Below are 17025 nucleotides of genomic sequence, written 5' to 3'. Positions count from 1 at the left end.
TTGCTTAAATTGGTAAACTTTTCTACCTGCAAAAATAGTTGTTGATTTTCGCTTAAGTTTGAGGCAGGCATGACGACAAACCTACACAAGCAAGCACAGTCAGAATGATAGCACTGTTTATTATACGAGTTTGTAATTTGTTCCAACTCCAGCAATCTGTTCAGTGGAGAGGATCACATAACCCTACGTATTCGGCTGGAATAGCGAACGAGGCATAGCCAGGGGGGAGGTGGCATCCTAACTGTATGTTTTGCCTAACTACGTAAAAGTAAAATTATGAGTGTTTCACACAAATCTAAATTATGTTTCTAATATTAACAATCACCAGCAGCAGCTCCTCTGGTAATTGTAATTTATGTTTCTAGTATGTCCTGTTTACCAATTTTGAAAAGAATTGGTTTAGCCAAAAGGTTTCGTGCGTCTCAAGCGTTTTTCGCTTTGCATCAATTGAGAACACCTTTGTGATTTAGATTTTGTATAGTGAGTACAACACCTCTCCAACCTTCAACTTTGCATTTTAGTAAAACAAGCGAACTGTGTAACGTTCTTAAGGATACTTCTTTATGACGAAACATTTAGAAGCAACTTTGTGACGTCCGTTACAACGCAACTTTGTGCCACCACTGTAGAACCAAACTTTGTGACGTCGCGTTAGTAACGACGTAACTTTATGACGTCATATCTGAAAATGTCCGCGCCCGCACGGCGACACACAAAACTGACATCTGCGATTCGGTTTCCGGACCGATTTCAATCTTCCAACTCGCGACGCAAACGCGTTTGCTCTCATCAAGTTCAGCACACTTCGGTGAGCCTATACGTGGCTGTGATATAGACCACTAAGTCATTTCTCTAGCAAGCCGTGATCGCGCAGTTTGGTGTAGAAGAAGCCCTCCAGCACGTCTGCGCACTTGTAGTAGTCGGACTGTGCAGAGTTGAAGAGGCGGCAGTTGTCGAAGATCTGCTGAGCGTCCCCGATGAACGAAGCCTTGCTGCTGTAATTACGCTGACGGATTCGATCGCTTAGCGTCTTCAGGTCTAAAGGCACCGTGTGGTGAATAACTCGAGATATATAGAAAGCTATCTTTTTAAAATCCATGTAGCAGCTTATTCTTTCTAGATTATAAACATTTGCTAAGTTGGCGCTGTTCAGAATTGTAGTAGTCTAGTATTCAAAGATCATTGTTTAAAACGTACAGGACAATCGATTTTTCGATTTTGGGAGCTGTACATGCGACAGCGTTCAGTAGTTTACTATTAACTGTTAGAAGTGTAACTTAACTTTAAAAAATAATCGAAAACTTACTAACACTTCGTCTGTTGTTAGTGGTTTCAGGAAAACTTATTAAGACTACTTACCCATTGGCGACTTGATGACGTCATAATAATCTGGCACCTCGGATTTTTTGACCGGTTCCAGAAATGGCCAGGCACTGCTGTGGTTCTGAGAAGACAAGTAAAGCAATAAAAACAGCATGCGTAAAAATACCTATACTTGCATATAAGATAGGGCAGTGATCACACAACTACGACCCAAGGGTCAAATTCGGCCCGCAGAACTAATTCTACCGTGCCGCGATACATATCCTTAACTATATTTTAATGTCTATAGTTGAAACGTTTTCGGCTGTAATTAACTAAATTTTAGTGAAATTATAAGTTGAACAGCAATTTAATAAAGTTCACTACAGTTTTGTTGCTCAGTCATTTATGTTTTCTTAACGCGATCGCCAGGCCTTACAGCCATAAAAAACTTTGGAGACCAACAACAATTCATGATAACAAGTAAAAACAAAGATTTGAAAGTCTTCCAGATGAAACATTTGTAAGGGTGTATACTGTATATATTTTGAAAAGTAAGAAAAGTCGAAGAAACGTTTATAGATAAAAAGAAAAGATTTTTATAGGTAGGAAGTGTTATATCGGTCAAACTGTTCCCATGCGGTTTACAATTATCCGGAAAAAGTCCGACTTTATTCACATTAGCGCAAGAAATGTATTCAGGCTTTTCTCTGGGGAGGTTTAAACTCACCTTCAAGAATGTCCCTACTAGCAAGTGGTATTTCGACCCCTGTGCGTAATAATCACGACATTTTGTCATTTCGCACCCTGCTCTAGTTTCGCATAAAGTCATCGCCAAAAGCTGAAATCGTCTAAGCTTCGCCGAAACTCTTTTTTTCGTGGGAACATCCATCCATTAAAGGCAGCTTGTGCGTCGTGTGGTCTCTGCGATGTTTTAACTCACCTTTAAGCTCTGTACGATTGACTTGAGTGGAGTGAGCAAGGCATCGACGCTGTCTTCAACTTGTGGTTTCTTCTCACGATTCTTCATGTTTTCCCACCCTGTATTTCCTATTACAGGATGCAAAACACTTATCATCAGGGCAAATTTTTTTTGACCCAAAAAAATAGGAAATTTTGACCTGATTATAATTTATTTTGACAAAATTTTGACCTGTTACAAATACATTGATTTAAATAACCTAGGCGTCATTAATCACGCGTTTTTTATACCGTATAATGCTCTAATGAAGATATAATACGGTTAAAATGACTTTGATCAAAACTAATTTTTTTTTTGATAAAATGAAAGATAAGTTTCAAAAAGCTGACTTTAGTTTTTTTTTAATTTTGTAAGCGATTTATGTGCATTTTTATTCGATTTCGACTTAAAAAATTTTGACCTAACGTGTAAATTTTGACAAAATTTTTACTTTTTTTGACAAGTTAAAAAATATTCGCCCTACTTTATTAATTTAAAGCCTACCACGAGTTATGAACCTACTATGTTTTGAGGCAAAAAGGCAAAGTCGCGTATTGCGATCGTAAATCGTGATCATGACGATCCGATATTATAATAACTGGTAAATTTAATTCATCATTTAACTCAGGGTTCTTAAACTTTTTTACCGGGGGCCCCTAAAATGTTTTTTTTGCTTCGCGCGGACCACCCTTGGCAGAAAATATTTAATAATGACGTCACAAATTTACGTCAAAATACAAATAGACTGTCAGAAATATGCTGACGATTTAAGTAAAATGGAGTCTAAATACATTTAGTGCTAAAACGTTTTTTTAACTAAACTATTTTCTTTAAAAAATTAATACTTTAAATATATACTGATATTTCAATTTGGCCTTCATGGTCACCTGAAATTAGTTCACGGACCCCCAAGGGGTCCATGGACCCCAGTTCAAGAACCCCTGATTTAACTTCTATTTTGGGGTGCTTAAAAATAATATCAAAGGCAACCGAAGAACTGCTGATTTCATCAACTCATTTAAAGTGTATATTTCATTAAAAAACACTACTTTAAATGGAAAAGCATTTCAGGCCGGCGAAAAGTCAATCTTTTTTTTTTTTTTTTTTAACTGAAAATCAGGTAGCATTATTTAACGAAAAGTTGTATTAAAATCGTGACAAATACATTTGTCGTTAAACAGTGCTGCATGATTTCCAGATTTAGAATTGGAGAACTTTGTAGGCTACCTACAAAGATTTATTTTCACTTACTTATTCCTAAAATGCTCTCGACTGGAATTTGACGCACGCCGTCCTTAAAGCAAGATAGACCAGAGTAGACCTGGCTGATTTGCTGCTGCTTTTTTTCGATGAGTTTTTTGAGGATCTGAAGAAAGATTAGTAAAGTGTCTTGGAACTTTAGGAACGGGAACACACAATAAGACCAAAAAGCAACAGGACCTAAAGTAGATAAATGTAGAATATCATAGTAACGACATAATAAAGCCAAATACGCAGTAATAAGTAATTATAACGAGGGAATAAGAACTTTAATCTGCGGAATAAGTCCTAAACTTATAGGAATACGGCTTAAATGGCCAAAATAACCCCTTTAAAATGTAGGGATAGGATATAGAACGATCGGGGCCATGGGTCTGGCATCGGCCATTTTAGTGCCGAAGTTTGGAAGACATAGTTTGAACGGGCCGTTATGGCGCCGCTGTTTTGGCACTGATTTTTGTGACCCTATTTGGGGTATTGGTGGGTAATGACTAATAGGTGGGGTTAGAAAATAGGTTAGGGTTAACATTTTTAGTGGAGTTAGGGGTGAGGTTTGAGGTTACGTAAACGCCGTATAGGCCTTATTCTGGCCATTTTGGTCTTTTTCCGAAAGGTTTAGGACTTCTAACTTGATTACGCAAATCAATCGATCAACGACATTAGACTGTGGCGGCCGTGTAAAAGCTCCACGGCGAAACACAAACGAACCTCCTTCTGTTTGCGAATGATGTTGCTGAACTCAGTGTAGGGGATGCGGGGGTTAAGCTCGCATCCCATCAGCGTTGCGCCTTCGTAATCCTTGATGTAGCCAACGTAGCCTGACCGTGGTACGTTGATCTCCTTGCTGAAGCCCTGCTTCTTAAAGTAGCCGATCGCGTACTCGTCGGCGTATGTGAGGAAGTGAAGCACGTTCTGTGGGAAGTTTTTGCACGGTTAGACTCAACTTAAGGCTAAAATAAATGGTTCAGTTTTTTTTTCGTATGTTTAAACATTTTTTTACTTTCAAGGCACAATTTTTTTATTGCTCTTAAGGCTCAATTTTTTTTGTTAACTTTTTTACTTTTCATGATTCAATTTTTTTTTACTTTTATGGTTTAATTTTTTGTTTACATTTTTTTAACTTTTAAGGTTAACATTTTCTTTTACTTTCAATAATTTTTCATTGCTCATATATGGTTCAAATTTTTGTTCTTTTATGGTTTATACCTCGATCGAACTCATGACCCTCGGAAGAAGCGACCTAAACTTTGTTACTCACGGATTCCCCATCCGGCGTGATTCACATTGTGTAAAATCGGGTATCGGCACCGATATTATCGACCCTACTGTTAACCCGTAGAAGCAGCTTACCTGCTTGATGTGATATTCCTTGAGGTGGTTCATCAGGTGCGTACCGTAACCTTTGACCTGTTCGTTTGACGTCACAGCGCAGAACACGATCTCGGTGAAGTGCTGGGTTGGAAACATTCGGAAGCAGATGCCCCCGATCACGTGACACTCCTTCACTGTTGCGTCACAAAAGCGGGGAAGGTCAAACGAGAAAGATCGCCCAATACGGCGATTTTCAAACTGTATGCTTTTAGACGTATAGTACGAATATTAAAGCCCATACAGAAGTATAGGGATCATTCTTGGGACGTTTCGAATAAATCTTAAGATAATGGGTGGATAATTGTAGTTAAACGTAGTAAGAATATAAAAGCCCGTACAGAAGTAGGTAACATTTTGAACGATCAGAGAACTTTAATAAATCGTTATTCATTTTTAACATAGTGGCACTCGTTTTCAACATAGAGTTATTCGAAAGGTTCAAAATGCGGCCTACTTGTATGGACTTTGATATTCTTACCACGTCTTACTACAAGCATTAGGAGATTTTTAGGTATGAATATGTGCCTTAAGTGATGCGAATTTTGGCCCAAAATCGTGGAAAAACTACATTTTAATTTTTCATTTTATAACATGATCGGATATCGATAATAATTTTTGTCAAATTTCGGACAAAGCGCATCGCGATCAAACAAGCAAAAAAACGAAATTGAAATGTTCCATATATTTGATATAACATGTTTAGTTATTTTTATTCGCTAACTTACTAGTTTGTTATAATTTACGTATTAAGGCCGCTGCGTTGGGCGCCAATCATGCTAACATTCAGTGTGAAATGCCACTATCGGATCGGCGCCGATACGGCCCTAGTATCGGACGAGTACCGGCCTATAACACTTGAAACTGGTATCGACCAGGTCCGATACTGTTGCAATGTCCTAATTAAGATCTATTTAGTTAAAATTCAAATATAAATTAGGTATCTGATCGGCGCCGATACCACCCTAGTATCGGACGAGGACGATACTAGCACTTTGTATCGGGTATCGGCCCCGATCCGATACTATCGGACATCCCTGTCCACAACAATACTTACCGAGTGCCAGAGTGCGGTGGCGTACATCGAACACGAGTCTAGCGATGTAATCCCTCGGCATCCTTGGCAGCTGACGAGCGAACACGTTCTGTATCTCTACAAGCCAGGTTAAGGTTTGCTTGGAGGCGTAGGCTGAGTTGGAGATGACGTGAAACTCGATCAAACCTCTCCTTTCTTCTTGGCGAGCTGCTTCGTCGCGTGCAGACTGGGAAGAAAGGTTCGCCGTCTGCGCAAAAAAACGATCGAAAAATTAGATCGCAGCAACGTTTTTTTTTAATATAAATCGTAGCCAAAACATATAAATGCCATAGTAAACATATACATTTTATGTAATTGTTTTTTAAAGGTTCGCAGTCTGCACACAAAAAAGCGGGTGTTTTTACTGTTTGGTTCTTGCAACAAAACCCTAGTTGATAAAAGTGGGTAGCTATTAGTTGGAAATAGAAAAATGACTTTCTAATTGCCTAAAATTAAGAATGTCCACCCAGTTATTTGTAAATAAAAATGATCTCCCAAATGCTTGAAATTAAAATTGAAAAAAAAAAACAACAAACAATAATTCAAATTCGCGCAAAACTGGAAGATTTTTTAATTTACTAATTTAAAAAGGGCAGAAAACTTCTTCTTTCGTATTCGAAATGTTCAAAATGCTACTTATTTCTGTATGGGCTTTGATATTCTTATTCCGTCTTACTAAAACGTCCAGCCATTATGCTTCAAACTTGACCTACACTTATTTTACAAAAGACTTTCATTTCAAAACGACCTCTTACCTCTGGGCCAAGCATATGCGCTGGGTCGGTAACTGTAGCAACAACCTCATTAAGGACTTCAAGGCTCAGGTCGCCCTCCGACTCATTAAGGTTGCCGAAGCGGGGGAACTTTGCTGATCCGTCCAGAGACGCAGACGTTGCGTCCGAAGCCTTCCGTTTTTCGCCCTTACCCGATCCGTCCTTGCCTGTCGTACAAGGGAGTATTGAGGTTTTGCGTTTAGGTGTCGAGTGTGTTGTACACCCCACGATGTAGCAAGGGTGTACCACATTGGTGGGGTGTACTGGGGTGTACAACATACCGCAGTACAATAGGCTTATGATCAGGTATAACAATATAAAAACAGGTTTATAACCAGACTGACTGTCGTGTACAATACATGACACAACATGTATTTAGTGTACGACTGTACGTATAGCTTGGAAGATACTAAATTATGTCTGTGACATGATAACCAAACACTTCTCTTAATAATCGTTAGTGTGAGGTACTAAGTATTTCTTCATAACGGTTAATAGTTATTTTACAGTACAACAGGGTATATGCAAAGTTCACTGCATTGCGTGAAATTTCTTCAGTAAACGTAAAAGTGTGTACAGTACCAAAAAAGGTTTACAAGCACTATAGTAGGATACCTACTTCTGTATGCGCATCCGCACTGAAGACTATGTTGTGTTATAACTAACCAGCCTTGAATTCCCAAGAAAAAGTTCAGTAAAATCATGAATAGACAGCATATAGGTAACCACATGAATCAGCCTGGAACGATTGGGGCCATTTATTCCCTTGACCGTTGTCAGGAATATTGATGGGGTGAGTTAAGGGGGTGTTGAGTCAGAACAAAAAAAAATCTTAGCACATAAAAAGCATACTGGTGGAAGGTTTTAGTTAAAACGAGGTATGGAAATGTCGAAACCCATAAGTCATTAAAAACAACAATACAGAATACGTTTTCCAACACAGTTAAACTCACTTTTTATCTTCGAAAATACACCAAGAACAACCAAAGCTTAACATATGTTACCTGGAGTGCCAGCACTACCAAAGCTCAGCGTACGACTGGTTTCGTTCGGAGTGTGGGGAATCCCGATGGGTGACGTCATCAAAAACAGGTTGCCGAAACTGCCAGGGGTACCTGGACTCGTTAGGTATAAGTCATCTGCAAAAACGTCAAGATTTGTATTGCACAGCTGCGATAAGCAAAGGTGGCTTTTGTTTAATGATTTCCACGGCATTTTTTAGTGTTGTAAGGCAGGGGTAACCAAACTACGGCCCGTTGTGTTATTTCTACCTTCTAACAGCCCGCAAGCAAACTTTGGCTAACAACCTTGAAAATTGCCGTTGAAAGTTCAATTTCAACTCTTTTGCATGTTAATAAAGTCCTTACTTTTTCAAAAAATCAGATATCAGTAATCGTATCTGAATACAGTGTCAAGTGGCGGGCATCCTTAAACATAACGGCAGTGCAAGATAATAACTGGACAAGGTATTGGTACTTTAGCACAATAAAATTTTTTTTATTTAATCTTTTTAAGATAAATATATAAAAATTAAATCTATATTGGTTACAAAAATTCTTCCTAATTTTTGTGCTTAACCAATCTGGCTTTTACTAGTCTTTTTTATAAACAAGATGGATGATTACTTATATAAATATTTTTTAAATAATTATTTTTTCAAGTTATTGTAAAATGAGAGAACATGATTTAGAAGGTCAGTGTGAAGCCGACTAGTCCTCTTATAAACAAGATAGAAATGGACGATTACTTAATTGCAATCTGTCCTTACTTGCTGACTCGTTCGAGTGTGGCGAGGGTAGGGGCATATGCGCTGGCATCTGGGAGAAGTCAACATCCCATATCGGTGAATTGGAAGAGTTTAATTCCTCCTCAAGCATTGAAAGGAATCTGAAATTTTATCGTAATTTATTTAAACTGAAATTTTGTAGTAGGGGTTCTTAAACTGGGGTCCATGGGCCTTTGGGGGTACGTGAAGGCGCATTAGAATGTTAGCGTTTAATTTAAAATAAAATGATTTTTTTTTAAAGAAAAGGATTTAACAAAAAAACGCTTTAACATTTCCTTGAACGAATTAACACTCGATTCAAGTTTAATATTTTTCCCAAGTATGACCGGAAACAGCAGTTTTTTTTTTTTGTATTATGACATCATCCCTGAAAACAAGATGCAGGCCTGCTACACGCAACAAATACAGGTAAATATCGGCAAAGCAAAAAAATGTTAGCCAGACCAATGTATTAAAACATATTCATATAACGATAAATGGCACACGTTATGTAGTACACTGGGTGCCTTTGGAAAAGCTAACTTAAATTCAGTCGCCTATATATGCTGAAGAGATTCGAACTCACAACCTCAGACCAAACTGAGACGGTCGCTCTACCGACTGAGCTATGGAGGCTCTGGAACTCGTTAAGACAATTATAAACAAGATGCAGTAGGCCATGGGTGCATTGGTTCACTTGTCCTGGGTAGCTCAGTGTGTAAAGCGACAGACAGAGTTTGCCTGAAGATGCTGAGTTTGAACATTAATGCAGGCTAGTCCCTTTTCCAGTCTGCCACCTACTTCTGTATGGGTTTTGATATTCATTCTACGTCTAACTACAACTTCCAGCCATTATCTTAAAGTTTATTGGAAACGTTCACAAAATTCTACCTACATTTGTATGGGCTTTGATATTTATTCCACGTCTGATATGTACATATACTTACTTCGGAAAATGAGATAGGATGAGAGTTCTTTTGTCAGCCGGGACGTGGACTTTTTCTGACCGAAAGTTGTCAAGCACTCGTCGCCGTAGAAGAGGAAATATAGATTTAAGCAAGGGCCGCCCGAACACCTCGACAGGAATGTGGTATGCAAGGCTTTCGCAAAACTTTGGCACACGGCAGTAGCACAGCCACCTATAAAATTCAAAAAGTTAATCTTTATTGGTTAATGAAATTCAAGAATAATTAAGGCGATGTAAATGTGATATTGTACGAGGTTGATCTCGCTTCAAGAATTTAAGACTTTGTATAAATAAATATACTGTTGCTGCCAGGGTGCCAGACATTGTTTCAATTGCGAAACTGTTCCACCGGCAAAATTTTATGAAAGCACCAACGTTTTGATCACCTATTCGGACAATCTTCTTTAGGGCAATATTATTGCAACTTTGTCTGGTAAATATATATATTTGCTCGCCTAAAGAACAGTTTTCGCTTTATGTCGCCTCGTGGTTTAGAACGTGGCTTTGTGAATTTCCTTTATTGTTTGCCTGGCGTATATAAGTTTTCACCTTTAGTTGCAATTATATTGCCCTGACGAAGATTGCCTGAGTATGTGGTTGAAACGTTGGCACTATAATAAAATTTAGCAGTAAGAACATTTTTTCTTTTGAACAAATAAATCAAATACCTATGAATTTGCGTTTGTAAGGGTGTGCCAAACTAAAAGACTTAGTTAAAAGTTTTACTATCACAATTTTATTGATCATTGTATATTTTAAGGTGCCAGGGGTTCTTAAACTGGGGTCCATGGACCCCTTGGGGGACCGTGAACTAGTTTTAGGGGGTCCATGAAAGCCTTATGGAAATAGTAGTGTATATTTAGGAAGTAATCAATTTTTTAAATAACTTTAAAAAAATTAATTGGTTTTGCACTGAATCTAGAATTGATTACACTTTTGCATTTTTGGACCGAAATCAGCAGATTTCTGAAGTCTATTTGTATTGTGACGTCATATTATGATGTAATTTTTTTAAATTTCTCGCCTTCTGTGGCCACGCAAACCAAAAAAAAAATTTAGGGGTCCGCGGTAAAAAAAGTTTAAGAACCCCTGTTTCAAGGGTTTGGTCATACCATTAGGTTTTACAAAACGCAAAAAGGAGTAACAAAGACATCAGCCTTAATAAGTAGACTGACCACAAATAAATTATTGTCTCTGTTTTGTCTGTTCCTGTATTTTGTCACTGACCTTGTGTAGTTCATTTTGTAGTCCTGCAAATCTGAAGTCTCGTTTCTCAACTTTCGAGCTGCCGGCGTTTCAAAGGTTTCTTGGTTTAAAAAAACGATGAAGATCTTGGCAAGTTCGTGCATTACTTGGAATTCCTGCACAGAAACATAAGGTCGCAATGACAAAAACAGGGTAATATAATTGACATATCATAATTGTAGCGGTCTTGCAACATCTTTAGCCGTTAGTAATTATACTTAAGGAATACTAAAATCACACTCAGTACCCCAATGATTTTAAATATTCGTGCATTTCATAGGCGCCGGTTACCACAATATTCACCGCGCGACTATATGCATGGGGGATCACGCGATTATCGTGGAGATTCTTATTATTGTGGTTATAGTTAATATTAGCGTATTTGTCGCTATGTATTGCTGCAGTTTTGAAGATATGTTCTTTGATAAGGGAAAATGTTATGTAAAAGTATTTGATTAGTTGTTGATTGTTTAGTCGATAAAGTATGTAGATTATTGTAATGCGCAAGCTCGTTGTTGTTGTCAATAATTAATAATGGCAATTACGTTTCTTGGTATTTTTGAGAATTAGGCAAATATTCTTACTGCGGCAGAACATTAGCGCTAAGATTAAATAAAAGCAGAACTCACGCTAATTTGTTATTTACGAAAAATATAAAGTCGTAAAAATACTATTGGAACGTTTTAAGTAGGACGCTTATTAACAACTAGCAGATTTAGGATTTCTAGGTGGTTTATAGAAATGGCGGCCGAAAAAATATTTTTATAGAATGATAGCATGAAAGCAACTGAATGAAACCTGTAGTTGCCAGTGAAACCGGCGTGCAAATAGGCAATTAAAAACAGGACAAATGGCATTACTTGAAATTCCTGCACAAAAGCATAATTTCGCTCACAATAACAAAAACAGGGTAATTATTAAAATAGCATTTTTTCACTTTTAAGTGGAACACTTCTGGGCAATAAGCAAATTTAGGATTTTTAGACATCTGGTTATTTAGAAATAACGACTCAAAACATTTTTTATACAATGAGCGCAAATGAATGTAACTTATACAAACCTGTGGTTAAATAGGCAATTAAAAATATGACAAATTTGTATGCAACAAATAAAAAAGTTAAGTTTACGATAGTTTTTCTTGCAATCAAAATGTTTGCCTATTTTGGCTAAATTACTATTTGAAAAAAAACGCAAACATCTAAAGCATGGCTTTCACCTAGATTATCTTGGTATAACTGACCCTGCCAAAAACGAATGCATGGTCCTACTTACCTACTCACACTAAACCATCCCCTAAACGCGCTACACAGTGTTGCTCAACCTTTTATAGCATATGGCACCCCTCAAAAATAATAAATAGATTGCGGCACCCCTAAAAGATTGTTCTGTATGTCAATCACCAGAATGTCACAATAAACGCAACTGGAACAACACATATCAACTTTGCACACTGCAGGAAGTTTTTATTGGATTTATTGCACTCTAAAAAGTTGAGGAAAAATGAAATTCTTAAAGATTCTCAAATATCTCTCGGCACCCTTGGGCATTAAAAATGACACCCCAGGGTGCCGCGCAAAAACAATTACAATCACATTTAACATGAATATAATGATAAGTTAACAGATCGGGCATCACTATTCACTAAGTCAGTTGAACAGATTAAATCAAAGCATGCTAATTCTTGTGCAGTTAGGCTCATGTTGACAAACCAAATTGTAAAGTCGTACTTTTGGTTAACTAACAGGGACACAAGGACAAAAGCAAATTGACTCTATCCATATAAAATAGAATTGTTATACAAACTGACATACTTTGTTTAAAGACACCCTGTATCCGAAATAACAAATTGTTGACAAACCTTAATTACAGCAGCATTTTCTGACTTGGGGTAAGGTTTGATAATTCCAGTTGCATATCAACTATTGCGCTTAAGCAAATTCTATCCTTATTTTACCTTCTGGGGCAGATGCCCAAACTTGTAGATAATGAAATTGGTGACCGCCTTGCTGATACTTGGCTGGCTGAACGGTGGTGATCCAAGTGGTCCTTCAATCACTGGCCGGCTCATTTGCAAAATGCTCTTTCTCAATAGCTATAAGAGAATTTCAGATAGCATTATTGTTGTAGCTTATATATATACAAGAAGAAATAGCTTTGTAATATTATATACATGCAGCCTTTGGCGAGAAAATTGCACTGAATTATCTGTTTGTAGATATACTAATAGGCCAGCGAGTGGAATGGAAGAATCAACGATACCCTTTACTGATATTGCAACATGTTTTATAGGTTTTATATGCTAGAACCTGAGATTTTATTCTATAACATAGTTTCATTTACAACTTGTAAGTGTTTATAACAAGCCAAAATACAGCTTAAAAGTTAGTTCTAAAAAAATAACATTCTTTTAATTACAGCATTTAAATTTTACTTTTTTATTTAAAAGTTGACAAAGGAGTGGACAAATATAATAACAATGTTCCAGAAACTCAAGATACAGTCAGGTTAAAAACCCGTTACTCCATATTTTATCTGTAAAGCTGGGCCACTCAACTGGCGGACCAAGATCCGAATGTGGACATTTTCAGTGTTGAATCCCGACCTCATACCTTATATGTCTCAGTATTTAATTAGAAATGCGATTTAATGATTAGTATTTTCTTGGCAAACAATTGCTGCTGTTCATTGAAAACCCTTTTCTAGTAATGGACATAACAGAATTTTCAGTTGAAGAGAACAACATATGCAAATTATACTGTATTTAAACATTTTGTGTGACTTCAAATTATCTCATGAGATTCATAACAGACCTAAGCAAATTTTAGCTTTTGTAACTGGAATTTTGCTAAAAATAGTTGAGTAGTCCTGCTGTAAAGTGTCAAGGTACAGATACAAGATGCAGGTTAAATACCTGTTCATCAGTAACTTATTTGTAAAGTTTCAAATGTACCTTGTAAAGGTAGAAGTAGACTTGTTTAGTGTCAGTATCTTCCTCTTTCTGCACACAAACGACGAGGTTCTCAACATCAACAATCATCCCGAGGAGTCGGTTCATCTCTTCTTCCTCTAAAATAAAGCAGTTTTAAGCAGAATGAAGGAATCGGTTGAAGCTACACCAAGTCCAAATCATGAGTCGGCCATAGGCCTTTAAATGAGGGTAAATGCGTCGGAGATACAAAATGACTATTCTAGTGACAATCCTATATTTCTAAGGCCTCTGTTATAGATAAACAATCTGGGTTCAAAGCACTTTTTCAGTAACTCCTTTTTGGTGAAACACTTCCAGGAATATTAAGTTGTCATCAGGGTGAATGAGTAGGTTAAAAATACCCTGAGTCCAAATCATGGGTGAGTCTTTGGCCTTTACATGAAGGTAAACTCGTGAGAGATACAAAATGACCCTTAGGTAATAATCCTATTTCACAACTTTCCTGTTTTTTAAGGCCACTGTTATACATTAACAATTTTGGTTCAAAGCCCTTATCTCAGTTACTCAATTTTGGTGAAAAACACCCAGAATCCAACTCGAAGGGCCAGACCCTAGTTGTACACAATTGTGTATAATGTTTTTCAGTTTCAGGTAGAGTCAACCATTACTAGGAAACACAAAAAAATTGTTTGTGTAACTCTTATTCGTATGAAAGACACACACAAACATATGTGTTTAATAACATCTGTGATATAGCCCCTCGGAAGTTGCTTTATGACCAACGATTACGGCTTCCGTATCAATAGTACACCGAAAAGCCATCGCAGACTCGCCGAATCTGTTGATCTATGATGCAAGCAGAGCAAGCCAGAAAAACAACTGGCCTGCAGTGAGGTTCGAACTCACGACCTCCGGTCAAGCCGGGACTGTCGCTCTACCAACTGAGCTATGCAGGCTCAGAGAGGAGCGAGTCGAGAAACAACCATGCCTTATTCGTATGCTTACTCATATTGTCCGTGTGCTTGACATGTGAAGCTAACTGATGCGGGCAATTCTTGCACTTGACCTGGGATTGTGAAACAGCCTGAAAAATATAAATATGAGAAAATGACGATGTTATCTTTCCAAAGATTTATAGGCATACTTCAACCAAACAAATATTTTATATAGAAATATATCTAATTTTTGTTGAAAATGTTAAGTCAAGTTTTATTTTTCACACAAAAATCAGATAACTGAAGTCTTTGAACAGTTCTAGCGTTGAGTATGGTCGGTTGTTGATTTGCTTTATCAATGAACTTCGAAAATGGAAAAGCAACAGTGAAGTATGGCAGAGGCTGAGTTTATGTCTTACTACAGTCTTAACTTATTAACATCGCAGGATTGATATTTTGCACTCACCTGTTCGCCTAAGCGACTGCGAATTGACGCATAAAAAAACAAAAAAACGTGCATTGCCTTACATGCTTCAAAGCAACTAATTGTCAGTTATCCCCCTGAAAACTCTAGCATGCTGGCAGAACCTTGCCGGCCTTCTGGTGACAAGCATTTTGGGCCTACATTTTTAAATTGGCATTTTAATTAAATAAGTTTAGAAACAAGAATGTTATTTTAAACTGTGACATGATTATTTAAAAAAAAGTTTAAAAAAATCAATTTTAAAAATGTTTTTTTTTTAAATATATATATATTTTTCTTGCACCAATTTATTTGGTTTTCTACTGATTCTTCAGTCGATATAGTTGCCAAGTCGCTAGTATTCTGACATACCGAGCTTCAGGTTAAGAATTAAACCTACATGTGTTCCACTTGCTGGGCCTCCAGTATTCAGGGAACTTCCACTTTTCCATCCCATGCACTTACAAGAATCCTCCTGCAAAAACACAGTAAATTAAAATATTCTGGTTAGTATTTTTTTTTTTTTTCAGTATACACCAAACTAACAAATAAAATATTGACATTTTTTTTAAAGTGTTCCACTTTAAAAGAGTTTTAGTCACACAACAGTTAACTATATTTCAGTAAAAAATAAACCTTATTTTACCAGTATGAACCAAATCATTCATGAAATATCAGCATTGTTTAAAAACTGCCACACCTTGCAGGAGTTTTAGTCACCCAACATTTAACTCTATTTCAGTGAAAACCAAACAACCTTTAACTTCACCACTAGTCCAGTATAAACCAAACCATCAATAAAAATTTAAAGTATCCCACCTTACAAGAGTTTTAGTCGCACAACATTTAACTCTATTTCAGTGAAAATAAACTTAATTTCACCAGCATAAACCAAACAATTCATAGAATATTGACATTTTTTCATCTTAAAATAATTTTAGTCACCCAACAGTTAACTCTATTTGAGTGAGAAAAAAACAAACTTTAATTCCACCAGTAGTCCAGTTTACACAAAACCATCCATAAAAATATCAGCATTGTTTTGAAAATGGTCCCACCTTACAAGACGAATAGTTGGCAATCTTTTCCAGCTTTTTTGACAGCGGATAGTTTTTCACTTGGATCTTGCGTTGCTGAATCTTTTGCACATTTGCAGGATGTGCCAGCTCACTCGGAATAAAAAGGCGATTCCCAGCTTTGGGTGAAGTAACAACCGCAGCTGACGACATCCTATCACTTCGCTATGACAGAGTTTTGCAAACAAACTATCTACATATCTGTGTAATGAATAGGAAAGGGCACAATAAGACCTTTAAGACAACAATATCTAAAGCGGAATACATCCTAAATTCGTCGTAATAAGGCCTAAATGTCCAAAATGACACGTTTTGGTAGGGTGAAGGATTAGCTTTGTGTGAGATTGTGTCAGGTATTATTATATTTATAAAAAAAACTAATTTTAATCCAAGTCACTTGCCCAAAAGACTTGATGAAATACGTCTAGTCAAGCTATTTTATTCCAAATTCTAAAGTCAAGTCATTTCAAAACGGTTTATAACACTGCAGTCATATGATTTGCAAGTATACTGGTAGTGGTCCTGTTGAGGTTTAGCAGTTGCACTTATACGCAGCAGCAGAAACAGCAGAAACAGCAGTAACCGCCAGTCTGCGCAAAGATTTAGATCTCGGCTGTTCAGCGCCAAACTTATACAATAAGCAGCTTAAATCGATATATAATCACTAACAGGTGTAAGCGTTAAAGAGCGATCCCGTCAATTCACTGATCTCTATGATCAGTGGGTCAAATAGTTCATATTAAGCATCTCCGAATGATTTTTACCCGGCTAACGAAGTAAATAAAATCGATATCCAAAAAATTATTTAATTTTAAAAAACTCGTGGTTTTAAATTTAACACTACCACCACCCAAACCCAAACGCTAACCCCAACCCCAAAACAAATCAATAAATAATCACGTATGG

The 17025-nt window shown here is 37.0% G+C and overlaps 1 protein-coding gene and 1 non-coding gene across 2 annotated transcripts; both read right to left on the bottom strand.

Moving 5' to 3' along the window:
* Positions 1-293: 293 nt before the first annotated feature.
* LOC146146580 (histone acetyltransferase KAT2B-like) lies at positions 294-16303 on the bottom strand. The gene is made up of 17 exons (XM_083386624.1): positions 16102-16303; positions 15444-15518; positions 14651-14729; positions 13667-13782; positions 12671-12808; positions 10699-10832; positions 9452-9643; positions 8508-8626; positions 7744-7878; positions 6722-6906; positions 5949-6174; positions 4874-5028; positions 4232-4435; positions 3515-3629; positions 2246-2352; positions 1360-1444; positions 294-1038 (listed from the first exon to the last, which is right to left on the bottom strand). The coding sequence occupies exons 1-17, from the start codon at positions 16270-16272 to the stop codon at positions 845-847; spliced, it is 2430 nt and encodes an 809-aa protein (XP_083242750.1). The 5' UTR covers positions 16273-16303; the 3' UTR covers positions 294-844.
* On the bottom strand, positions 14527-14601 carry Trnaq-uug (transfer RNA glutamine (anticodon UUG)). The gene has a single exon. It is a non-coding gene; the product is annotated as a tRNA-Gln (tRNA).
* Positions 16304-17025: the final 722 nt, after the last annotated feature.

This window comes from Ascidiella aspersa, chromosome 4 (assembly GCF_963924565.1).
Source record: "Ascidiella aspersa chromosome 4, kaAscAspe10.2, whole genome shotgun sequence".
In the NCBI taxonomy this organism is placed as follows: Eukaryota; Metazoa; Chordata; class Ascidiacea; order Phlebobranchia; family Ascidiidae; genus Ascidiella; species Ascidiella aspersa.
The sequence above is the reverse complement of the archived record's forward strand: the minus strand, read 5'-3'. Positions and strand labels throughout refer to the sequence as shown.

What these genes read in the sequence shown, in the direction of transcription:
- LOC146146580 (XM_083386624.1), bottom strand. Translation starts at nt 16,272, where the DNA reads ATGTCGTCAGCTGCGGTTGTTACTTCACCCAAAGCTGGGAATCGCCTT. An exon ending in AGGAATATCACATCAAGCAG is followed by an intron (nt 4,436 to 4,873) that starts GTAAGCTGCTTC and finishes AACTTCCCACAG; the next exon opens with AACGTGCTTCACTTCCTCAC. An exon ending in TCATTCGCAAACAGAAGGAG is followed by an intron (nt 3,630 to 4,231) that starts GTTCGTTTGTGT and finishes ATCTTTCTTCAG; the next exon opens with ATCCTCAAAAAACTCATCGA.